General features: G+C 44.1%; 1 protein-coding gene across 1 annotated transcript; it reads right to left on the bottom strand.

Annotated features, from left to right (window-relative positions):
• Positions 1–331: 331 nt before the first annotated feature.
• On the bottom strand, positions 332–1668 carry LOC137359806 (probable G-protein coupled receptor 139). The gene is made up of 2 exons (XM_068025503.1): positions 1623–1668; positions 332–1233 (listed from the first exon to the last, which is right to left on the bottom strand). The coding sequence occupies exons 1-2, from the start codon at positions 1666–1668 to the stop codon at positions 332–334; spliced, it is 948 nt and encodes a 315-aa protein (XP_067881604.1).
• Between the last annotated feature and the right edge of the window lie 18984 nt (positions 1669–20652).

Genomic DNA, 20652 nt, shown 5'->3' with positions numbered 1-20652 from the left:
GCGCTCCGTTATGACTCAGACGAGGAAAAGCTCCTTCAATAAAAGGGTTGTGAATCCTTTGAATTCTCTACTTCAGAAGGTGAAGGATGCCCAATCATTCAGCGTGCTTAAAGGTCGAGATAGGCAAATCTATTTTGCCTCTCAGGGAATGAAATGATATGGAAAAGAGGCAGCAAAGTAGAGTTCAGAAAGAAGATAAGCCACCATCGCATTGGTTGGCGAACAGGCTCGAAGCACTGAATGGTCTGCTCCTGCTCCTATTTGTCATTTGCTTATTTTCTTAGAATAAGAGACAATATTTGTTCTGTTGCTTAAACGTCCTCAGGGCATCTCATTGTTTAATCAATTTTAAAATTAGTGTAATGGCGTATTTCAATACATTCATCAACTGAGCTCTGAACATATTCTGTGTCACAGCATAAATACAAGTATTTGTGCAGCAACTCAGGAGCTGAAACATGAATCCCATTTTCATTAAAAAGGCAGGTAGAATTGCAGAGTTCGAACCCGACCACCACATGCATTTCCATATAGAATGCACCATTAACTCTGACCATAGCAGAATGAAATTACCCGAGATAATGAACAGTAAAATGATGGATTTTCTTCGGTTATCCATTTCTGGGTCTCCGGGGCTCTCTCCACTGCTGTGAGGCCGCAGTTGCCTTCGTGCTCTGCTGTCAACTATAATGCGTCTGACAGTAAAAACATTGAGTAGTAGAATGAACACAAATGCGATGCAAGGTGTTATAATGCTATGAAAGAACCCGATTGTTCCCCAGACTGGTGAAGACATAACGTCTGTGTTTACACGGCAAAACCAGGGGCTGTGAAAACGGCTATACTGATTTGATAGCAGAAAATACCAGGTGATGTCTTTTAAACAGCTCAGCACAGTCACTGCTCCAAGAACCACATCAGCTGTCTTCTCTTTGCAATATCTAGTTTTTAACTTCTGGCAACAAATGGCCACAAATCGATTAAAGGTGAAAGCGACTGTGAACCAGACCGAACCGTCCGTTTCTGCATAAAGCAGGGTGGCATGGATATTACATGCACGGATGCAATAAAGTGGGAGAAATGCTTCCCGATAACGAATTGGAATGTGCCGGAAAATCAGGTCGAGGATAATGACCAGTAGATCCGCCGCAGCCATGGCCACCAGGTAACGAGTGACACATTTGGAGAGACCACACTTTCCTCGAGACGGGATTGCTATCGTCACTAGGTTAACTGTGTGGGAGGGAAATGGACAGGGAAATTATACATCAAGCTGAAAGCAATTGTTCCAGTGTGACTGCGTACATATTGAGATTTGAAAATCTGTTACTGTGTCAAATGATATAATACAATGCTTTTGCATGTGGCAGGGTTATCTGCTGCAGCATTGATTGTCATTCAATGACGTCAGCCATTTAACCATAAAAGTTATTATCTGGGATGAGGTGACAAATGAACATGAACAGTCAAAATGAATGAAAGATGCGGCTGAGATGCTGGTGTATTTAATGCTGCAGTAAAATAAACAAATAAATAAACAAATAATATCTCAGTGTCACAGGAAAAATAAGGACTACAGGAGCGTGGCTTCCATTCGGAAATGTCAGCATGTGTTCACAAACCATAGTTAGTGCAAGCGATTAAGCCCAGGCTGTTGCTGTTGGTCATTAACCAATGACTGTGGGTTTGAATGAGGCAATCAGCCCAGTTTCCTGTTCCTTGTCATTTGCCAGCGATGCTGTGTCAGATTGAGGAATCAACTTCTGTTGTTGGCCCTGTACAATCGGCAATGACCCAGTAAAAATTGGGGGGAGGGGGAGGAGAATGAACATAGCTTGCTGCTTGTGGTATTTTTACAGTAACCGTGGTCTAGTGTGGGGATGAGCTTTGGATCTTTCTCCTTCTTATTCGTCACTGACACTTGGTTTGTGTAGGGGAACTCGGTCCTGCATCCTGCTGCTCATCTTTGCCGAGTGATTTCTGTGTTCGCGTGGGGTAATCGGTCTCGGAGTGTGCTCCTCATCCTTATTGAGTGACCCTGCATTGGTGTGGGAAAGCAGTCCATGTTCCTGCTCCAGATCTTTACCCACTGAATCAGGGGATCGTCCCAGGATCCTGCGAATTATCTTTCGCCAGTGACATTGGGTTATGCGACAGTATGTCCTTCCTTCTCACTCTGCAATGAAGTGTATGAATCTAGCATTCACCTGTCAATAATTGTTCAGTTACACCTTTGGAAATGCGATTGTGCATGGCTGTTTTTAATGGATTGTGCGTGGCATGATGTCCCTGAAGTAACATGACTTCATTCGCACTGCTTGAAAATGGGCATATAACAGGTGGCCAACGTAACACCGCTCATTTACCTCCACCGCCCAAGACGTTTATTTAACCCAGAAAACGGGAGCTGGCTTGGAAAATTAAACAGCGAATCAAGTGTGGATGGAGAAAAAAAACTTGGCTGCAAGACCTCTTGTGAGCATTGGAGGACCTCCGTGGAACTGTAAATGCAAGAAGTGCATAAGTCCAACAGAGGAGAGGAGAAACTGATTGAAGCTAGATGAGGTTCAGATGCAATTGTGCTTTCTCAAACAACTTTTGAAAAAAAAATCCAATTATTTTTGAATAACTGCAGAATCAGCAACACCGGTCCTGTAAAATCTGATGGTTCAATATGATTAAAATATATTCTGTAATAGCACATTGTATGTTCACATTCTCAGTAATGTTTCTGTTGTAATACACTGAGGTGTCAGAAACTATCTGAAAGACAGTAAAAGGCCGAATGAATTCTTGTCACCATTCAGGGATAATTGGACAAGTTTCAAAACAGCGACGTAACCAAATCAATGTATTATTCACAATACCATGGTGATAATCTGGAGCATTTACATTAAAGCAGACATTGACAGCATCGAAATTGAATTGTTGGACAGTTTGTGAGATTCCCTCACGTGCAACAGGTTTGCAGGACAGAATTCAAATTATTTCAAAGCAATATTTGGAAATTAAGTCACCGGAAAATCTTTGAAAAATAATTACCTGCGTCCCGAAGTTAACTTACAGGAAGGGAAATAAAGAGGGTAATTCTCCATCAGACTGGCAGGAAAAGCAGTAGTCTGATGGATTTTGGGTGACAGTTATCGGTTTGTTATTGCATTCAGTAACGGATATAATTTTGTTCCTGGGTCATGGTTTTCTGCTGGAGGCACGGATTGAATAAAATGATAACGATGGGACTGAGAAATAAATCAACAAACAGGTACTTCCGCGGGAGTCAGGAGAGGATGCGACATACGAAATGAAGGGGATTAAATTAAATATGATAAATAATAGCCGAACGGTAAATCAGCAGCCCAGGAACTATTGAGAAGAGTAACAGTGTTCAGGAGGTATATTTTCAACATTCTCTCAGGTCTATTCATGACATGGTCATCAAACCTGCAGACAAGGGTGGTGCTGTTGTCGTATGACGTACCGACCTCGACGTTGCAGAAGCTCAACGCCAACTCACGGAAACTTATTCCTCCTCATCTGGACCATGACCCCACCACCGAACATCAAGATTTCAGACTTTTTAGATTTCGGGATACAGGACTGAATCAGGCCCATCGGCACACTGAGTCTGTGCAGACCATTGACCACCCATTTTATACTACTCCTACACTAATCCCACATTTCTACCACATCCTCACCTGTCCCTATATTCCCCTACCACCTACTTATACTAGGGGCAATTTTAATGGACAATTTACCTATCAACCTGCAATTCCTTTTGGCTGTGGGAGGAAACCGGAGCACCCAGAGGAAACCCACGCAGCCACAGGGAGAGCATGCAAACTCCACACAGGCAGCACTCAGAATTGAATCCAGTTCGCTGGAGCTGTGAGGCTGCGGTGCTAACCACAGCCACCTTCCAAAGGACTGTCACTGACCTCATCTCCTCTGGAGATCCTTTCTCTACAGCTTCCAACCTAATAGTCCCACAACCCCGGACAGCCCGCTTCTACCTCCTTCCCAAAATCCACAAACGGGGCTGTCCTGGCAGACCCATTGTGTCAGCCTGCTCCTGCCCCACTGAACTGATTTCTTCCTATCTAGACTCTATCTTTTCTCCGCTAGTCCCGTCTCTTCCCACCTACATCCGTGACTCTTCTGACGCCCTACATCATTTTGACAATTTCCAGTTCCCTGATCTCAACCGCCTCCTCTGCACTATGGACGTCCAATCGCTCTACACCTCCATCCCCCACCAGGATGGTTTGAGGACTCTCCGCTTCTTCCTGGAACAGAGGCCCAACCAGTACCCATCCACCACCACCCTACTCCGGATGGCTGAAATTGTTCTCACATTGCACAACGTCTCCTTCAACTCCACGCACTTCCTTCAAGAAAAAGCTGTCGCAATGGGTACCCGCATGGGTCCCAGTTATGCCTGCCTTGTTGTGGGATATGTCGAGTATTCTTTGTTCCAGTCCTACTCAGGCCCCCTCCCCCAACTATTTTTTCTGGTACATTGATGACAATCGGTGCCGTTTCCTGCTCCCACCCCGAACTGGAAAACTTTATCAACTTTGCTTCCAATTTCCACCGTTCTCTCACCTTTACATGGTCCATCTCTGACACGCCCCTTCCCTTCCTCGATTTCTCTGTCTCCATCTCTGGGGATAGGTTGTCTACTAATATCCATGATAAGCACAACGTCTCCCACAGCTACCTCGACTACACTTCTTCACACCCTACCTCCTGTACGGACTCCATTCCATTCTCCCAATTTCTCCTTCTCCGGCGCATCTGTTCTGATGATGCTACCTTCCATGAAGGTGCTTCTGATATCACCTTCTTTTTCCTCAACCGAGGATTTTCCCCCACTGTTGTTGTTGCGGAACTCAATCGTGTCCGGCCCATTCCCCTCACCTCTACCCTGACCCCTTCCCCTCCCTCCCAGAACCGTGACAGGGTTCCCCTTATCCTCACATTTCACCCCATCAGCCTCCATATCCAAAGGATCATCCTCCGCCATTTCTGCCACCTCCAGCGTGATGCCACTACCAGTTGCATCTTCCCCTCCCTTCCCCTGTCAGCATTCTGAAGGGATCGTTCCCTCCGTGACACCCTGGTCCAATCCTCCGTTACCCCCACCAACTTGTCCCCGTCCCATAGCACCTTCCCCTGCAATCGCAGGAGGTGTAATACCTGCCCATTTCACTCATCTCTCCTCACTATCCCAGGCCCCAAACACTCCTTTCAGGTGACGCAGTGATTTACTTGTACTTCTTTCAATGTAGTATGCTGTATTCGCTGCTCATAGTGTGGTCTCCTCTACATTGGATAGGCCAAGCGCAGACTGGGTGACTGCTTTGCGGAACATCTCCACCCAGTCCGCAAGCAGGACCCTGAGCTTCCAGTTGCTTGCCATTTCAACACTCCCCCCTGCTCTCATGCTCACATCTCTGTCCTGGGATTGCTGCAGTGTTCCAGTGAACATCAACGCAAGCTCGAGGAACAGCATCTCATCTACCGAAAGGCACACTACTGCCTGCCGGACTGAACATTGACGTCAATAATTTAAGACCATGACAGCCCCCCATTTACTTTCATTTTTAGTTATTTTTTCTTTTTTTTTTTACATTCTTTGTTACACTTTTTACAATTTTTTTTGCATTTATTTCATTTCATCTTACTTTGTTCAGTTTGCTTACCCACTTTTTTTTCAGGTTTGCACTTGCTGCTGTTCAATATTCAGTGTATTAATACCTAATCTGTACTGATGCTTTGTCTTTCAACACACCATTAACATATTGTTTGCCTTTGCCTTTGACCTTTTGGTCAGCTATGTGGCCTGGTCCAATCTAGACCTCCTTTGTTATCTCTTGCCCCACCCCCACCTCACTTGCTTATAACCTGTGACTTTTCTAATATTTGTCAGTTCCGAAGAAGGGTCACTGACCCAAAACGTTAACTCTGCTTCTCTTTTCACAGATGCTGCCAGACCTGCTGAGTGGTTCCAGCATTTCTTGTTTGTAGTTCAAAATTGTTGTTTTTGTTTGTTTTTCTTGCTCTGGATGGAATCGCACATTGCTGTTCTGCAGTGTTCAGTATTTGCATCATTTTACTGAAATCGATTGTTGACGTGGACTTATGAACACAGGGCAAAACTTCGAAATTTGCCACTGACAGGCAGTGTGGAACTGAAGTTGAAAGTGATGAAGAGGGTAGTAAATTTCAAAAGGACACTGCCAGGCGAGTGAAATGGGCGGATACATGGAAGATGGCATTCAGTGCAGAAAAGTCAAAGACATTGATGGTGTGGGCTTGTCTGCAAAAACTAAAATTTCAAACTTTGAAGGAGGCATGAATAATAGAAATGCCAATATGCACTGAGAATGATAGTGGAAGGCATCAGAGGACTTTGACAGTCTGGCTAAATGAGCAGACACCTGCAAGTTGCAATTCAGAATTTGGTGGCACAGTGGTTTGCACCGCGGCCTCACAGCTACAATGAGCTGTGTTCAGTTCTGGATACTGCCTGTGCAGAGTTTGCAAGTTCTCCCTGTGTCCGCGTGCATTTCCGCCGGGTGCTCTGGTTTCCTCCCACAGCCAACGACTTGCAGGTGAATAGGTAAATTTGCCATTGTAAATTGCCCCTAGTGTCGGTAGGTGGTAGGAGAATGGTGGGCATGTGATAGGGAATATGGGGTTGATGTTGGATTAGTATAAATGGGTGGCTGTTGGTCGGTAAAGACGCGCTGGGTAAAGGGCCTGTTTCAGTGTTGTATCCCTAAATAAATAAATAAACCAGGAAACACAATTGATACATTTGAGTAGGCAGTAAGAGGACAAGCAATATAAACCATGTGACTTTTTTTTAAATTCTAGGACAGTAGAAAAATAAAGTTGAATATTTAGAAAGAAATGTTAAACGTAAATAAATGATTTGGTGTGCACTAGTTTAGGGTATTGCGTACAATTCTGAGCACATAGGAACATATGACAATCCAGAAAAAGAGGAGGAGGCCATTTATCTCTTCAGCCTGCCTTCCATTCTGTGAGACCATGGCTTAACTACGACCTAACTTGATATATCTCCCTTCATCCCACATCCATCAATACATTTCAATAACACACTTCTATCAATATCAGGCTTAATGTTGTTAATTGATCCAGTAGAAATTGACTTGTGCAGAAGAAACTTCAAAAGTCTCCCACCCTTTGTGCGTAGTAATGTTGCAAAGTTTCATTCTTGAAAAGTCAAGCTAATTTTTTTTTTCATGGGTAGCAAGTATCGCTGGCAAGGCGAGCCTCGATTGTCCATCCAGAGTTATCCTTGAAAAGGTGGTAGTGAGCCGCATTCTCGACCAACGCACTCCTTGTGATGTAGGTGCACATACGATGCTGTTTGGGAGAGATATCCAGGATATTGACCCAGAGACAGTGGAGGAATGTGATACAGTTTCATGTCAGGATGATGTGTGGCTTGGCAGCAAACTGGCAAGTGGTAGTTTTCTCCTTCGTGTGTTGCCCTTGCTCTTCTAGGTGCTTGAGTTTGTCAATTTAAAAGGTGCAGTCGAAGGACGAATGGCAAGTTGCTGCAGTGCATCTTGCAGCTGGTACTCACTGCTGCCACTGTGTGATAGCAGTGGGAGGACTGATGGTTTAAAGTAATGGATGGGCTGCCGATGTATAGGATTGCTTTGTCTTGGATATTATTGAGCTGCTTTCGTGTTGTTTGATTTGTAGCCCTTCAGAACGTGCACATTATTTCGTAACACTCCTATCTCTTGCTTTGTAAATTGTGCACAGGCTTTGGAGAGTCCGGAGGTGAGGCACTCGCGAAAGAATTTCCAGCCACTGACCTGAAATTGAAGTTATTGTGTTTATAAGGCTGGTACAGTTAGTTTTCTGGTCAACTACAATGGTCAGAGTCTTGATGTTGGGGCATTTGGGCATGGTAATTGCGTTGACCGTCAAGGAAATGTGGCCAGATTGAGTCTTGTTGGAGATCATCATTACCTGACACTTGTGTGGCATGTATGTTACTTGCTAGATATTAGTCCAAGCTTGAATATTATCCAGATATTGCTGAATGTAGGCACGGTTGGCTAACATAACTCAAGAGGTAAAATGGTACTGAACACTGTGAACCAATTAGTGAACACTCCAAATTCAGGCATTATGATGGAGATAAGTTCATTTATGCAGCAGATGAAGATGCTTAAGGCGAAGAAACAACCCTGAGGAACTCGGGAAACGATGTCCAGATACTGAGATGATTAGCATCCAAATACCAATAGCATCTTCCTCTGCTCTCGGAAAGACTATAACCAACCGACAATTTCCATTTGATTCTAATTAACTTCACTTTTGTTCTTTCTCCTTGATGCTGCAGTCGGTCAAGTGGTTCCATGTTGACAAGGGAACCACTCTCACCTTGACCTCCTGATTCAGATTCTTTTTGCATGTTTATACAGGGCTATAACCATATCTGTAACTGACTGGCCCCGTCAGAATTCAATCTGAGCATCAGTAAGTGGAATATTGCTGAATAAATTCTGCTCGAAAGCACTGTTGACGATACCTTCCATCAAGGTACTGATGATTAAGATTAGACTGACTGGGTACTTGGATGTTCCTACATTTTGTTGACAGGACATATTTGGGTAATTTTCCACATTGTTGGGCAGATGCCAATGTTGTAGCTGCACTAGAACGGCATGGCTCCCACCGACCTAGGGCTGAATTTAGTGTCGGCGTGGAAGCCTGTTATGGTGGCATAGGCGGACACATAATTGCAACACAGAAATTTGATGTTGTGTCATTAGTTACTGTTTTTTTCCAATGGTGGGAAAGCACAATGGTGGATTTTAAATATAACTAAAACTTGATACTGATTTAATGATGGTTGAGTGATTCTGTGAATGGCGGGTGGCATTTACGTCCCTCTGGATTTATGACAAGTAAAACCTGGCAGTACTGAGTCGAAGGTGCACATTGCAGTGAGCAGTAGGCAGCTCAGAACATTTCTGCATTGGAGAAGAGGCTGATTTACAGATGATTGTAGGACTGCATTTATATGTGCACTGAAATGGAGAGGGGTACCGGGAGCTCTGCCAGTATGTCTGGGGTATTGCGGGCTCTGAACGAAGGTTTCAGCACTTGGGGCTCTGTGAGGGGCCCAGGGTTCTGGAGCTCGTGGAAATGCCGGGGGAACTGAAGGCTTTGCAAGTGGATACGGAGTTCTGGGGTCTCTGTAGGGAGCCCGGGGTACCATGGACTCTGCAACAGACTCTTTGGTTACTGGGGGCTCTTCACGAGACACTAGAGCATGAGTGCTTTGCAGTGGGTTCCAGGGATCCGGGGGCTGTACAAGGGGCCTAAGAGTGAATTTGATGATGTTTGTTCGGGATCAGTATAGGGTTCGCAAACTGTTGTGTGATGTGCCTGCTTACTCACGTTACTGGAACCGAAGATGGGCCATTATTAAGGTTGGTATTTTAGTCCATCAGCAGCTCCACAGGCAGATTTGTCACTTCCTCCGGTACCAATGCATGAGGCCGAATCGGTTGAGCAATGAGCAAACAATGTCCCTAATTCTGTAATTTAGTACTGCAGCCAGGATGTTGCAAGGACCCATCGCCATCGCCGTATCAAGCAGAAAATATTCAGCTGCTTCTTGCTCTGATGTAAACTAAATTGATTTGGTGAAAGACTGACATCTATGATGATGAGGACGTCAGAAGGAGGCCGAGATGGATCATTCACGTGGTACTTCTGCCTGAGGATGATTGCAATGTTTCAGCGCTGTTTTTACACTGACATACTGGGCTGAAAAACCCATTATGCTGGAGATATTTGTGAATGTTCCTCTTCTGGTTAGTCATTTAAATGTCGACCATTCATCACAACTGGATGTGGCTGGACTGCAGATCTTTGATTAGTTGGTTGTGAGATCTATTAACTTTTTCTTAGCAAGTCTGCTTCTTATTGAACAAGGGTTGGTCCCCTGGCTTGATGATATCAGGAGAGTGAACGATATGCCATGCCGTGAATTTACAGATTGTGCAGCAACAACATTCCACGACTGCTATTGGTGCAAATAACCTCATGGATGTTCTGAGCTGATAGATATGTTCTGAATCTTTTCACTATGCCCCAAGACCTAGATTTCCCAACCAGCTGAAACAGTTTCTTTCTTTCTTTCTTTCTACCCTATCTTTTCCATCTGACAAGTTGTTAAAATTCAGTGTGCATTGTAATTTCGAGGGAATACACTCACACTCCGCACCCCGGTTTTTGTAATCATTCCATGTAATTTACGAATTGAAGTCCAGTTACCATTCTTGTAAATCTACTCTGCACACCCTCTGTGGTCAATTTATGTACCTTTCCTAAGTTATGGTCCTGAGAACTGCTCATAGAATACCCAGTATTGCCTAGCTAAGGCTTTGTACAACTCAAACAGGAATTCTTCACCCTGGTACTCTATCACTCGAAATATAATGCTCAACATTCCATTCTTTTTGATTACTTTCTGTGCTTGTTCACTATACTTTTATGATCTGTGTACCTGGACCCCAGGTTCTTGCCACATTTGTAACGTTTCAGCATTTATAAATAACCTGTTCTATCCTATTTCGGATAAAAGTGGAGGACGTCGCATTTGTACACATTGAAATATAATCCAAACAGTTTTGTCCATTCACTTAATCTGTCAATATATCTTTGTAATTTTACCATCCGACCAAAAGTACGAAGATATGAATTAGGAGCAGGGGTAGGCCACTCGGTGCCACCAGCCTGCTTTGTCATTCAATAAGTTCATGGCTGAACTGATTACTTCACATTTCCACCTTCCCCCATAACATTCCACCCTTTGCTTATCAAGAATCTGTTTACCTTTGTCTCAAAAATATTCAAAGACCCTACTTCCACCACTTTTTGTGGAAGAGAATTCCAAAAGACTCACGACCCACTGAGAGAAGAAAAAATCTCTTAATCTCTGGCTTAAATGCGCGCCCCCTTATTTTTAAACAGTGACCCTCCGCTCCCACTTCGAGATTCACCCACTGTGCCGCCCTACTTATATGCATCATTCTATTAATATGAATTTATTTGCCTGAAACAGTGAGAGAGAGAAAAGAGAGAGTGAGAGATGGGAATAAAAATGGTGGGAGAGAGGGAACGACAGGGTAAGACAGAGTGAGGAAGGAATTAATTTCAGAAAGATAATTAGATGAATAATTGAAGGGGGAAGGTGTGTGCAACTGTGGAAAAAGGAAGGCTAATGGAAATTACTGAAGAGGTAAGACCGTGAATGAATTTGAATAAATATATGATACTCTTAAACTCAAGACTCTGGCGGATCTGGAGTAGTGTATCTCAGTGAGCACATAGGTAAGGGATGAATGGGACGTGGTTTAAGGTGGCATATAGATGCAGAGTTTTTGATGAGGTCTGCTGCATGTAGGCCGTGCAGGATAGTATTAGCTTAGACAATTCTGGACGTAGAAAAGGCATGGATAAGCCTTTCAGAAGCAGACAGGCTGATGGGAGGAAAGGGCAATATTCTGGAGGGGGTAGTAGGCACGATTCATGTTCTGGAACTATACCAATTCAGAACTCATCTTAAGGCCAAATGGAATGCTGAACTTAACAACAGTCTGGTTGAATCTCCGGCAGTGGGCAGTGCCTGCAATGGAGTAAATGAATAGTGAACAGAATTTATGATTTAGGACGGAAAGGGTGATCTTTCAGGGGCGGTACAGTGAGGCAGTGGTTAGCATTGCAGCCTCACAGCTCCAGATGTTCGCTTCTTGGTACTGCCTGTTTGGAGATTGAAAGTTCTCCCTATGACCACGTGGGTTTTTGCTGGGTGCTCCGGTTTCTTCCCACAGCCAAAAGACTTGCAGGTGATAGGTAAATTGGTCATTGTAAATTGCCCCGAGTGTACGGAGGTGGTTGGGAATATGGGATTACTGTAGGGTTCGGATAAATGGGTGTTTGTTGGTCAGCACAGACGCGGTGGACCAAAGGGCCTCTTTCATTGCTGTATCTCTAAATAAAAGTAAAATAAATAAACAAAGTGATAGCTTTGGGCTGCCCAAGTTTTAAATGGAAAGATCAGTAACACAGTGAACCTTGATATACAGATCGAATAGCAGAACCAAGGGACTTACCAGAGACATTACAAACAGCAAGGAGAATAGAGAAAATAACAAGAACAGCTCAGCATGATTTTAGAACTAAAAGTTGGACATAGATACATTGACACCAACACCAGCGAGGATGGGATAATAAATCTTTTGAATAATCAGAAGGCCATAATAGAATCGATGATCTAACTTCATCCACGCATAATATGCCAAAAGATAGACAAACTCAGAGGAGAAACTCCTCCTCATTGTTGCAACGTTCCAATCAACTGTTCTTAGATTCTGATCCATTGTTGTAATTCTACCAAATACTATTCTCAGATTCCAGACAATTGTTCCAATATTCCACACTCAATTCTATTTTCTCCCTTTCATTGAAGAAGCAGAGGTGATGCTGCCGAACACATTGAAAGCTGTCCCTTATTAATAGAAGAGGGAAACCTTGCAGTGATACAACTGGGTCCCATGGAGATTAACATTAATTACAGATACTGAACAAACAGGATCGGTTAACCCTCTTCAATCCAGCACGATGCACAATAAAGTAAAATACTTAGAGACTTTGGATGGAATATATGTGAATTACCGATGGAAGGAGTGTTGGAAACAGTGTAAGCACTGCAAACAATCGCTCCAATTCTCCATGGATATGGGAATGGTCCCGGAGAACTTGAGGGTTGCAACTGGTGCACACTGTTTAATAAAAGAAGAGATGAATAAACCCTGTAATTACAGGTAGGTAGCCTAACATCGCAGGCACGGAAATTTCTGGAGGTCATAGGCCAGCACAAAATATTTCTGGCTTGGTAAAACATCACTACGACATGTAAGACAGCACAGATGTAATCGAATTATCTGATGAAGTAACCGATAGGGCTGTTAAGAGTAATGAGTGTTTGGTTATCTATATGGCTGACAATAGTCATGTGACAAAAGTCCATTTAATGACCTTCCATGTAAACCGTGACTGTGGCTATGACACTGGCCAAGGAACAAAGCTAAAGAAGAGGAGTGCTAAACAGTTCTAAAAACTGGAAGGGACGATACTGTAATGTTCCCAGGGAATGAACCACTGTTCTGCTATATACATATATTAATGAAATGGACTTATGTATCAGGGCACAATTTCAGTAGTTGAGATGGCAGGAGGTCGAAAATGTCGGAAACAATGTTCGGGTAGGATCAGCCTTTAGTGGGACATAGACAAACTGGTGAAATGACCTGGCAAATGGCAGATTGAATGCAATACATAAAATATTGGAAATGAATCATTTTGTCAGGTATAATGAGGGAAGTCAATATAAAGTGAACTGCACAATTTTAAAGATGGTACAGTAAAACAAATTATAGACTTGAGTGTGCATGTCAGCACATCTTTTAATGTTAAGAGAAGTTGCAAAGGTACACTCAATCTTTATCCTTGTGAATAGACTCATGGAGTACCACAGCAAGAAACTTATGCTAAAAGTTAATAAATCACCAGTTAGGCCCTGGCTGAATTATTGCATCAAATTCCCGGAACCACACTGTGGGAAAGAGGTCAAGAGGGTGCAGAGGGTACGAGTATGGTATCAGGACACGATATTAAGGTGATTGACACACAGCCTTAGAGGATATGAGGCAGTTTTATTTTATTCAGTGAGTTGTTCTGATCTGGAATCCACCAGCTGAAAGGGTGGTAGAAGCAGATTCAATAACAATTTTTAAAATCGGCCTGGATAATTGCTGACACAGCAGTGGGGACGGTGGTGATTGTGTGTCTGTGTGTGTGTGTGTGTGTGTTTGTGTGTGCGTGCGTATGTTCGTGTGTGTGTGGGCGGGGGAGGAAATTGATTTACCGGGTGATGGAAAATAACAGGCAAATACATTTAATTGGAACGTTCTTTCAAATAACCAGAACAGATACGATGGGCCGAATGATTCTATTATTTTATTGCAACAGCAGCCCTTGAGACCTTATTTCATGTGTACAGTTGACATTCTGCCGTTTTTGATCCAAATGTTAATCTTTACTCGGATACATGCGACAGCAGGAAATAAAACATAAAGGGTATTTGAGAAACGTTTTGTTAACAATTTCTTTAGCAGAGAGTAATGCTCCGCTATGATCATAGGCCTCAACTGATTTATAGAGTCACAGAGTCGTGCAGCATAGAAACAGGCCCTTCGGCACACCGCGTCCATGCCGACCATAATACTAATCCCACCTGCCTACATTAATTCCATATCCCTCTATGCCTTGCTCATTGAAGTACCTGTCCAGATGCCTCTTAAATGTCGCTACTGTTCCTGCCTCCACCACATCCTCACGGACATCATTCCAGATACCCACAACACTTTGGGTGTAAGATTTACCCCTTTGATCACCTTTAAACCTCCTTCCTCTCTCCTTAAATCTATGCCCTCTAGTTCTAGTCACCCCTACCATGGGAAACAGACTCTGGCTATCTACCCTATCTATGCCTCTCATAATTTTATATATCTTTATCATATCCCCTCTCAGCCTCCTTCTCTTCAAGGAAAGCAGACCCAGCCTATCCAATCTCTCTTTCTAACTCAAGCTCTCCAAACTAGGCAACATCCTTGTGAATCTAGTCTGCATCCTCTCTAGCTTAATCACATATTCCCTGTAGTGCGGCGACTAGAACTGCGCATAATACTCCAAATGCGGCCTAACCAATGTGTTGTACAACTGTAACATGACGTCCCAACTCTTGTACTCAATGCCTTGGCCGTTGAAGGCAAGCATGCCATCCACCTTCTTCACCACCCCGTCTACCTGTGTTGCCACTTTCAGGGAACTATGTACTTGCACCCTAAGGTCTCATTGCTCAAGAACACTTCCCAGGGTCCTGCCATTCACTGTCTATGTCCTGTCCTGGTTTACTTCCCAAAATGCATCACTTCACACTTGCCTGCATTAAATTCAATTTGCCGATCCCTTGCCCACTTTCCCAGTTGATCGCTCTCCTGTTGTAATCTTAGACATCCTTATTCACTGTCCATCATACCACCAATTTTGGTGTCATCTGCAAACTTACTAATCATGCCCCTTACATTTTAATTAACAATTTACAAAATCATTGATTTTATTCCTATTTAATTTTTTGTTCATTGGTTCTCGACATATGGGTGACATTGGCAGGATCTGCAACCCTTGCACATCCCTCGTTACCGTGAGTAAATGGTGGTCCTTAATCTGGAGCCGCTGCAGTCCTTATGGGCAAGGAGCTCCCACAATACAGTCACAGAAGGAATATCAGAGTGCTAGAGAGGATGGTCCTTGAAATACGGTACGGAGATTATGAGAAACGATGAGCCTGTCCCTGCAAGCAGTGCACAAAATTGGTGCTGCTTGATCATTTGCATGATTGAGCTGTGCAGCCAGGGCTGAGCCTGCTGCTTCGTGACTGCAAACCACAACAAGTTCGGACCAGACCAGCAGTATGTAAAGCAAACCTGCACGACTTAGAGCCAAACTTTACTTTTTAAAGGTGATATATATTCGAGCGGCAGCAGGGTCTGGAACATTTTTGATAACATTTTGAAGACTGCAGGAAAGAACTGGCATGGTGCAATGGACAGGACGGCATGCTCCCAGGTTTTAGAATGTTGCACTGGAGTTTTAGGTGGACTGGAGGCGCATGGGGACATGACAGTTAATGCACCTGTCTGGCACCGAGGATCGAGATGCAGTGCAACAAGAAGTTTGAAGACTCGCACAAGTGGTCAAGCTCACAGAATGCATCGACATATGTCACTACCTAGCAACTGCACAACCAGCCTCATGCACTACTCCACTCACCGCACATCGTTCACTCGCTTCTGAACAATCTATATCAAATATGACTCAAAGTAAAGCCTAGCTACCCGACGAGAACCTGATCAAACCCGACTGGATGTGTCGGGTTTGGTTTGGTTCGGCTCGGTTCTACATTCTGTGTCCAGCATTCGGGCTTGGGTCGGGTCGGTCTGCACTGCTCTGTTTCGCTTCGGCAGCCTTGGAGACTGGAACATTGGGACCGTCTCTGCGGGAGATGGGACCCGTGAAGGCTGGACGAGTTGCAACTGAACAGAGCTGGGACTGAGTTCCTTGCGGCATGTTTTGCTAGTGTTGTTGGGAAGGCTTTAAAACAGTTTGGCGGGGGATGGGGACCTGAGGGGATAAGAAAGTAGAGGGAGTGGCAATTTTGGACAAGAAAGCTATTACAGCTGTGAGGGGGGTTGGGTGGATGATATGTTGGAAGGTTCATGAAATGAGGGCATATGGATTGAGCTAAGGACAAAACAAAAAGGGGCAATCACAGTGCTGGGAATGTACAACAAACCCCCAAACAGTCAGGGGGAGATAGAAGAGCATATTTTGAGGCAACTCTCTGAGAAGTGTAAGAACAGTAGGGCAGTAAAGAGTAGGGGATTTTAACTACCCGCAAATAACTGAGGTAGTTTACGTGTGAAAGGGGTTGAAGGAAGAGAATGCTTTCAGAGCATTCAGGAGAACGTTTCTGGCCAGTATGAAACAAGACCAATAAGAAAGGGTACAGTTGTAGACTAAGTTTTAGTAAATAAAGATGGACAGGTGGAAGGAGTGGCAGTGGGGATTAATTTGTTGGTAGTGATCAAAATTCGGTTAGTTTTAACATAGTTATCGAAAAGGACAGATATCGAACAGGGGTTAGATTTCTCAATTGCGGCAAGGTCAATTTTACGAAACTGAGGATTGATTTCGTGAATGTAGACTGGAAACAAGTACTTGAAGGTTATTCAGTGTTAGAGCAGTGGGAGGCATTCAAAGGGGAGATTTAAGGGGTTCAGATTAATCATGTTCCCACCAAGAATAAAGGATGAGATGGCCAAATCTAGCGCCCTATAGATGTCAAGGAGCTTACTGGGGAAGATACGGGCAAAAAGAAAAGCTTCTGTCTGGCACCGACAACTTAATATTACAGAAAGCCATGAGGAATATACGAAGTGGAGGGGTGAAATCAAAAAGGAAATTAGGAAAGCAAAGAGAGGGCATGAAAAAATATTGGCAAGCAAAATCAAGGTGAACCCAAAGATGTATTATCAATATATTAAGAGTAAGAGGATAACGAAGGAGAGAGTAGGGGCCAATACAATACGAAAAAGGTAACCGATGTGAAGAGGCAAAAGATGTTAGTATGATTTGGACTGAATACTTTGCGTCAGTCTTCACAAAAGAGGGGGACGATGCAGATATTGTAGTTAAGGAGCAGGAGAATGAAGTATTGACTGTGATAAACATAGGGAGAGAGGAGGTATTGGTAAGTTTAGCATGCTTGAAAGTTGATAAATCAACAGAGCTGGATGAAATGTACCTTAGGCTGTTAACAGAATCAAGAGCGAAAATAGTGGAAGGTCTGAGAATCATTTCCAGTCGTCTCTGGATACGGTTGTGGTGTCAGAGGATTGGAGAACTACTAATGTTGTACCTCTATCTAAAAAGGAAGCGAGGGATTGACCGAATAATTACAGGCCAGTCAATCTGAGCTCAGTAGTGGACAAATTATTGGAATATATTCTGAGAGACAGGATAAACTGTCATTTGAAAAGGCACAGGTTACACAAGGATAGGAAGCATGGATTTGTTATGGGAATATCTTGTTTGACCAACTCGATCGAATTTTTTGAAGAAGTAGCAAGGAAGATTGATTAGGGCAATGCAGTTGATGTGGTCTACATGGCTTTTAGCAAAGCTTTTCATAAGGTGCCACATGGTAGACCAGTTAAAAGCAATAAATTCCCATGGGATCCAGGGAAATGAAGCAAGGCAGGAAACAAATGGTAATGTTTATGGTTGTTTTAATGACCGGAGGGCTGTTTCATGTGACATTCCTCAGGGCTCAGTACTGGGTCCCTTGCTTTTTGTGGTATATATTAACGATTTGGACGTAAATCAGAGGGTTAGATAGGGTGGATAGTGAGAGACTTTTTCTTCGGATGGTGATGGCAAACACGAGGGGACATAGCTTTAAGTTGAGGGGTGATAGATATAGGACAGATGTCAGAGGTAGTTTCTTTACTCAGAGAGTAGTAGGGGCATGGAACGCCCTGCCTGCAACAGTAGTAGACTCGCCAACGTTAAGGGCATTTAAGTGGTCATTGGATAGACATATGGATGAAAATGGAATAGTGCAGGTCAGATGGTTTCACAGTTCGGCGCAACATCGAGGGCCGAAGGGCCTGTACTGCGCTGTAATGTTCTATGTAAATGTAGGGTGCATGATGAAAAGTTCGCAGATGACACCAAGATCGGCCGGGTGGCAGAGAGCGAACAGGATAGCTATAGGATACAGGAAGATATTGATGGAAAGTTCAGATGAGTTGAAAATTGGCAAATGGAACTCAACCTGGAGAATTGCGAGGTGATGCATTTGAGGAGTACTAAGAAGGCAAAGGACTACAGGATTAAAGGGAAAATACTGAAAAGAGTACAGGACGGGAGGGACCATGGGGTGAATGTCCACCGATGCCTGAAGGTAGCAGGACAGGTCGATTACCTGGTTAATGAGGCAGGTGGAATAATTTCCTTTATATGCCAAGGTATGGAAATGTGCAGAAGTAACAGGGTTGTTGTCATGGGTGACTTGAACTTCCCAAATATTGATTGGAACCTCCTTAGTGCAAATAGTTTGGATGGAGCAGTTTTTGTCAGGTGTGTCCAGGAAGGTTTCCTGACTCAATATGTAGATTGGCCGACTAGGGGGAGGCTATGTTGGACTTGGTGCTTGGCAACGAACCAGACCAGGTGGCAGATGTCTCGGTGGGAGAGCATTTAGGTGATAGTGATCACAACTCCCTGACCTTTACTCTTGTCATGGAGAGGGACAGGAGCAGACGGAATGGGAAAAAATTTAATTGGGGGAGGGGGAATTACAATGCTTTTATGCAGGAACTGGGGAGCATAAACTGGGAACAGATGTTCTCAGCGAAATGCACGACAGAAATGTGGAGGTTGTTTGGGACGCACTTGCTGCGACTGATGGAGAGGTTTGTCCCGATGAGGCAAGGAAGGGATGGTAGGGTAAAGGAAACTTGGATGACAAGAGATGTGGAACAGCTAGTCAAGAGGAAGAGGGAAGCTTACTTAAGGTTGAGGAAGCAAGGATCAGACAGTGCTCTAATGGGTTACAAGGTAGCCAGGAAGGAACTGAAGAATGGACTTAGGAGAGCTAGAAGAGGACATGAAAAAGTCTTGGCGGGTAGGATTAAGGAAAATCCCAAGGCGTTCTACACTTATGTGAGGAATGGCCAGAGTGAGGGTAGGGCCGTTCAGGGATAGAGGAGGGAACTTGTGCCTGGAGTCAGAGGAGGTAGGCGTGATCCTCCATGAATACTTTGCTTCAGTATTCACAGGTGAGAGGGACCTGGTCGTTTGTGAGGACAGCGTGAAACAGGCTGATATGCTCGAACAGGTTGAGGTTAAGAGGGAGGATGTGCTGGAAATTTTGGATGATATGAGGACAGATAAGTCCCCGGGGCCAGACGGGATATAACCAAGGATATTACGGGAAGCGAGGGAAGAGATTGCTGCGCCTTTGGCGACGATCTTTGCCTCCTCACTGTCCACTGGAGTAGTACCGGATGATTGGAGGGTGGCAAATGTTGTTTCCTTGTTCCAGAAAGGGAATAGGGCTAACCCTGGGAATTATCGACAGGTCAGTCCGATGTCGGTAGTGGGCAAATTATTGGAGAGGATTCTGAGAGACAGGATTTATGATTATTTGGAAAAGCATGGTTTGATTAGAGACAGTCAGCATGGCTTTGTGAGGGGCAGGTCATGCCTCACAAGCCTTATTGAATTCTTTGAAGATGTGACAAAACACATTGATGAAGGAAGAGCAGTGGATGTGGTGTATATGGAATTTAGCAAGGCGTTTGATAAGGTTCCCCATGGTAGACTCATTCAGAAAGTGAGGCGGCATGTGATACAGGGAAAGTTGACTGTCTGGATACAGAATTGGCTTGTCCATAGAAGTCAGAGGGTGGTAGTAGATGGAAAGTATTCAGCATGGAGCTCGGTGATCAGTGGTGTTCCGCAGGGATCTGTTCTGGGACCTCTGCCCTTTGTGATCTTTATAAATGACTTGAATTAGGAAGTGGAAGGCTGGGTTAGCAAGTTTGCCGATGACACGATGATTTCTGGAGTTGTGGATAGTGTGGAAGGATGTTGTCGGTTGCAACGGGACATTGACAGGACGCAGAGCAGGGCTGAGAAGTGGCAGATGGAGTTCAACCTGGAAAAGTGTGTCGTGATTCATTTTGGAAGGTCGAATTTGAATGCAGAATACAGGCTAAAAGACAGGATTCTTGGGATTGTGGAGGAACAGAGGGATCTTGGGGTCCATGTCCAGAGATCGCTCAAAGTGGCCACCCAATTTGATAGGGTTGTTAAGAAGGCGTATGGTGTGTTGACTTTCATTAACAGGGGGATTTAGTTTAAGAGCTGCGAGGTTATACTGCAGCTCTATAAGGCCCT

The sequence above is a fragment of the Heterodontus francisci genome, unplaced genomic scaffold, assembly GCF_036365525.1.
Source record: "Heterodontus francisci isolate sHetFra1 unplaced genomic scaffold, sHetFra1.hap1 HAP1_SCAFFOLD_93, whole genome shotgun sequence".
NCBI classification, from domain to species: Eukaryota; Metazoa; Chordata; class Chondrichthyes; order Heterodontiformes; family Heterodontidae; genus Heterodontus; species Heterodontus francisci.
This window is presented reverse-complemented; position numbering and strand designations above follow the sequence as displayed.

Bases quoted from the DNA above. Each gene is read 5' to 3' on its own strand.
- LOC137359806 (XM_068025503.1), bottom strand. From the start codon at position 1,668: ATGACCAACAGCAACAGCCTGGGCTTAATCGCTTGCACTAACTATG. The intron at 1,234-1,622 runs GTTTGTGAACAC...CCTCCCACACAG, and splicing joins AATCGCTTGCACTAACTATG to TTAACCTAGTGACGATAGCA.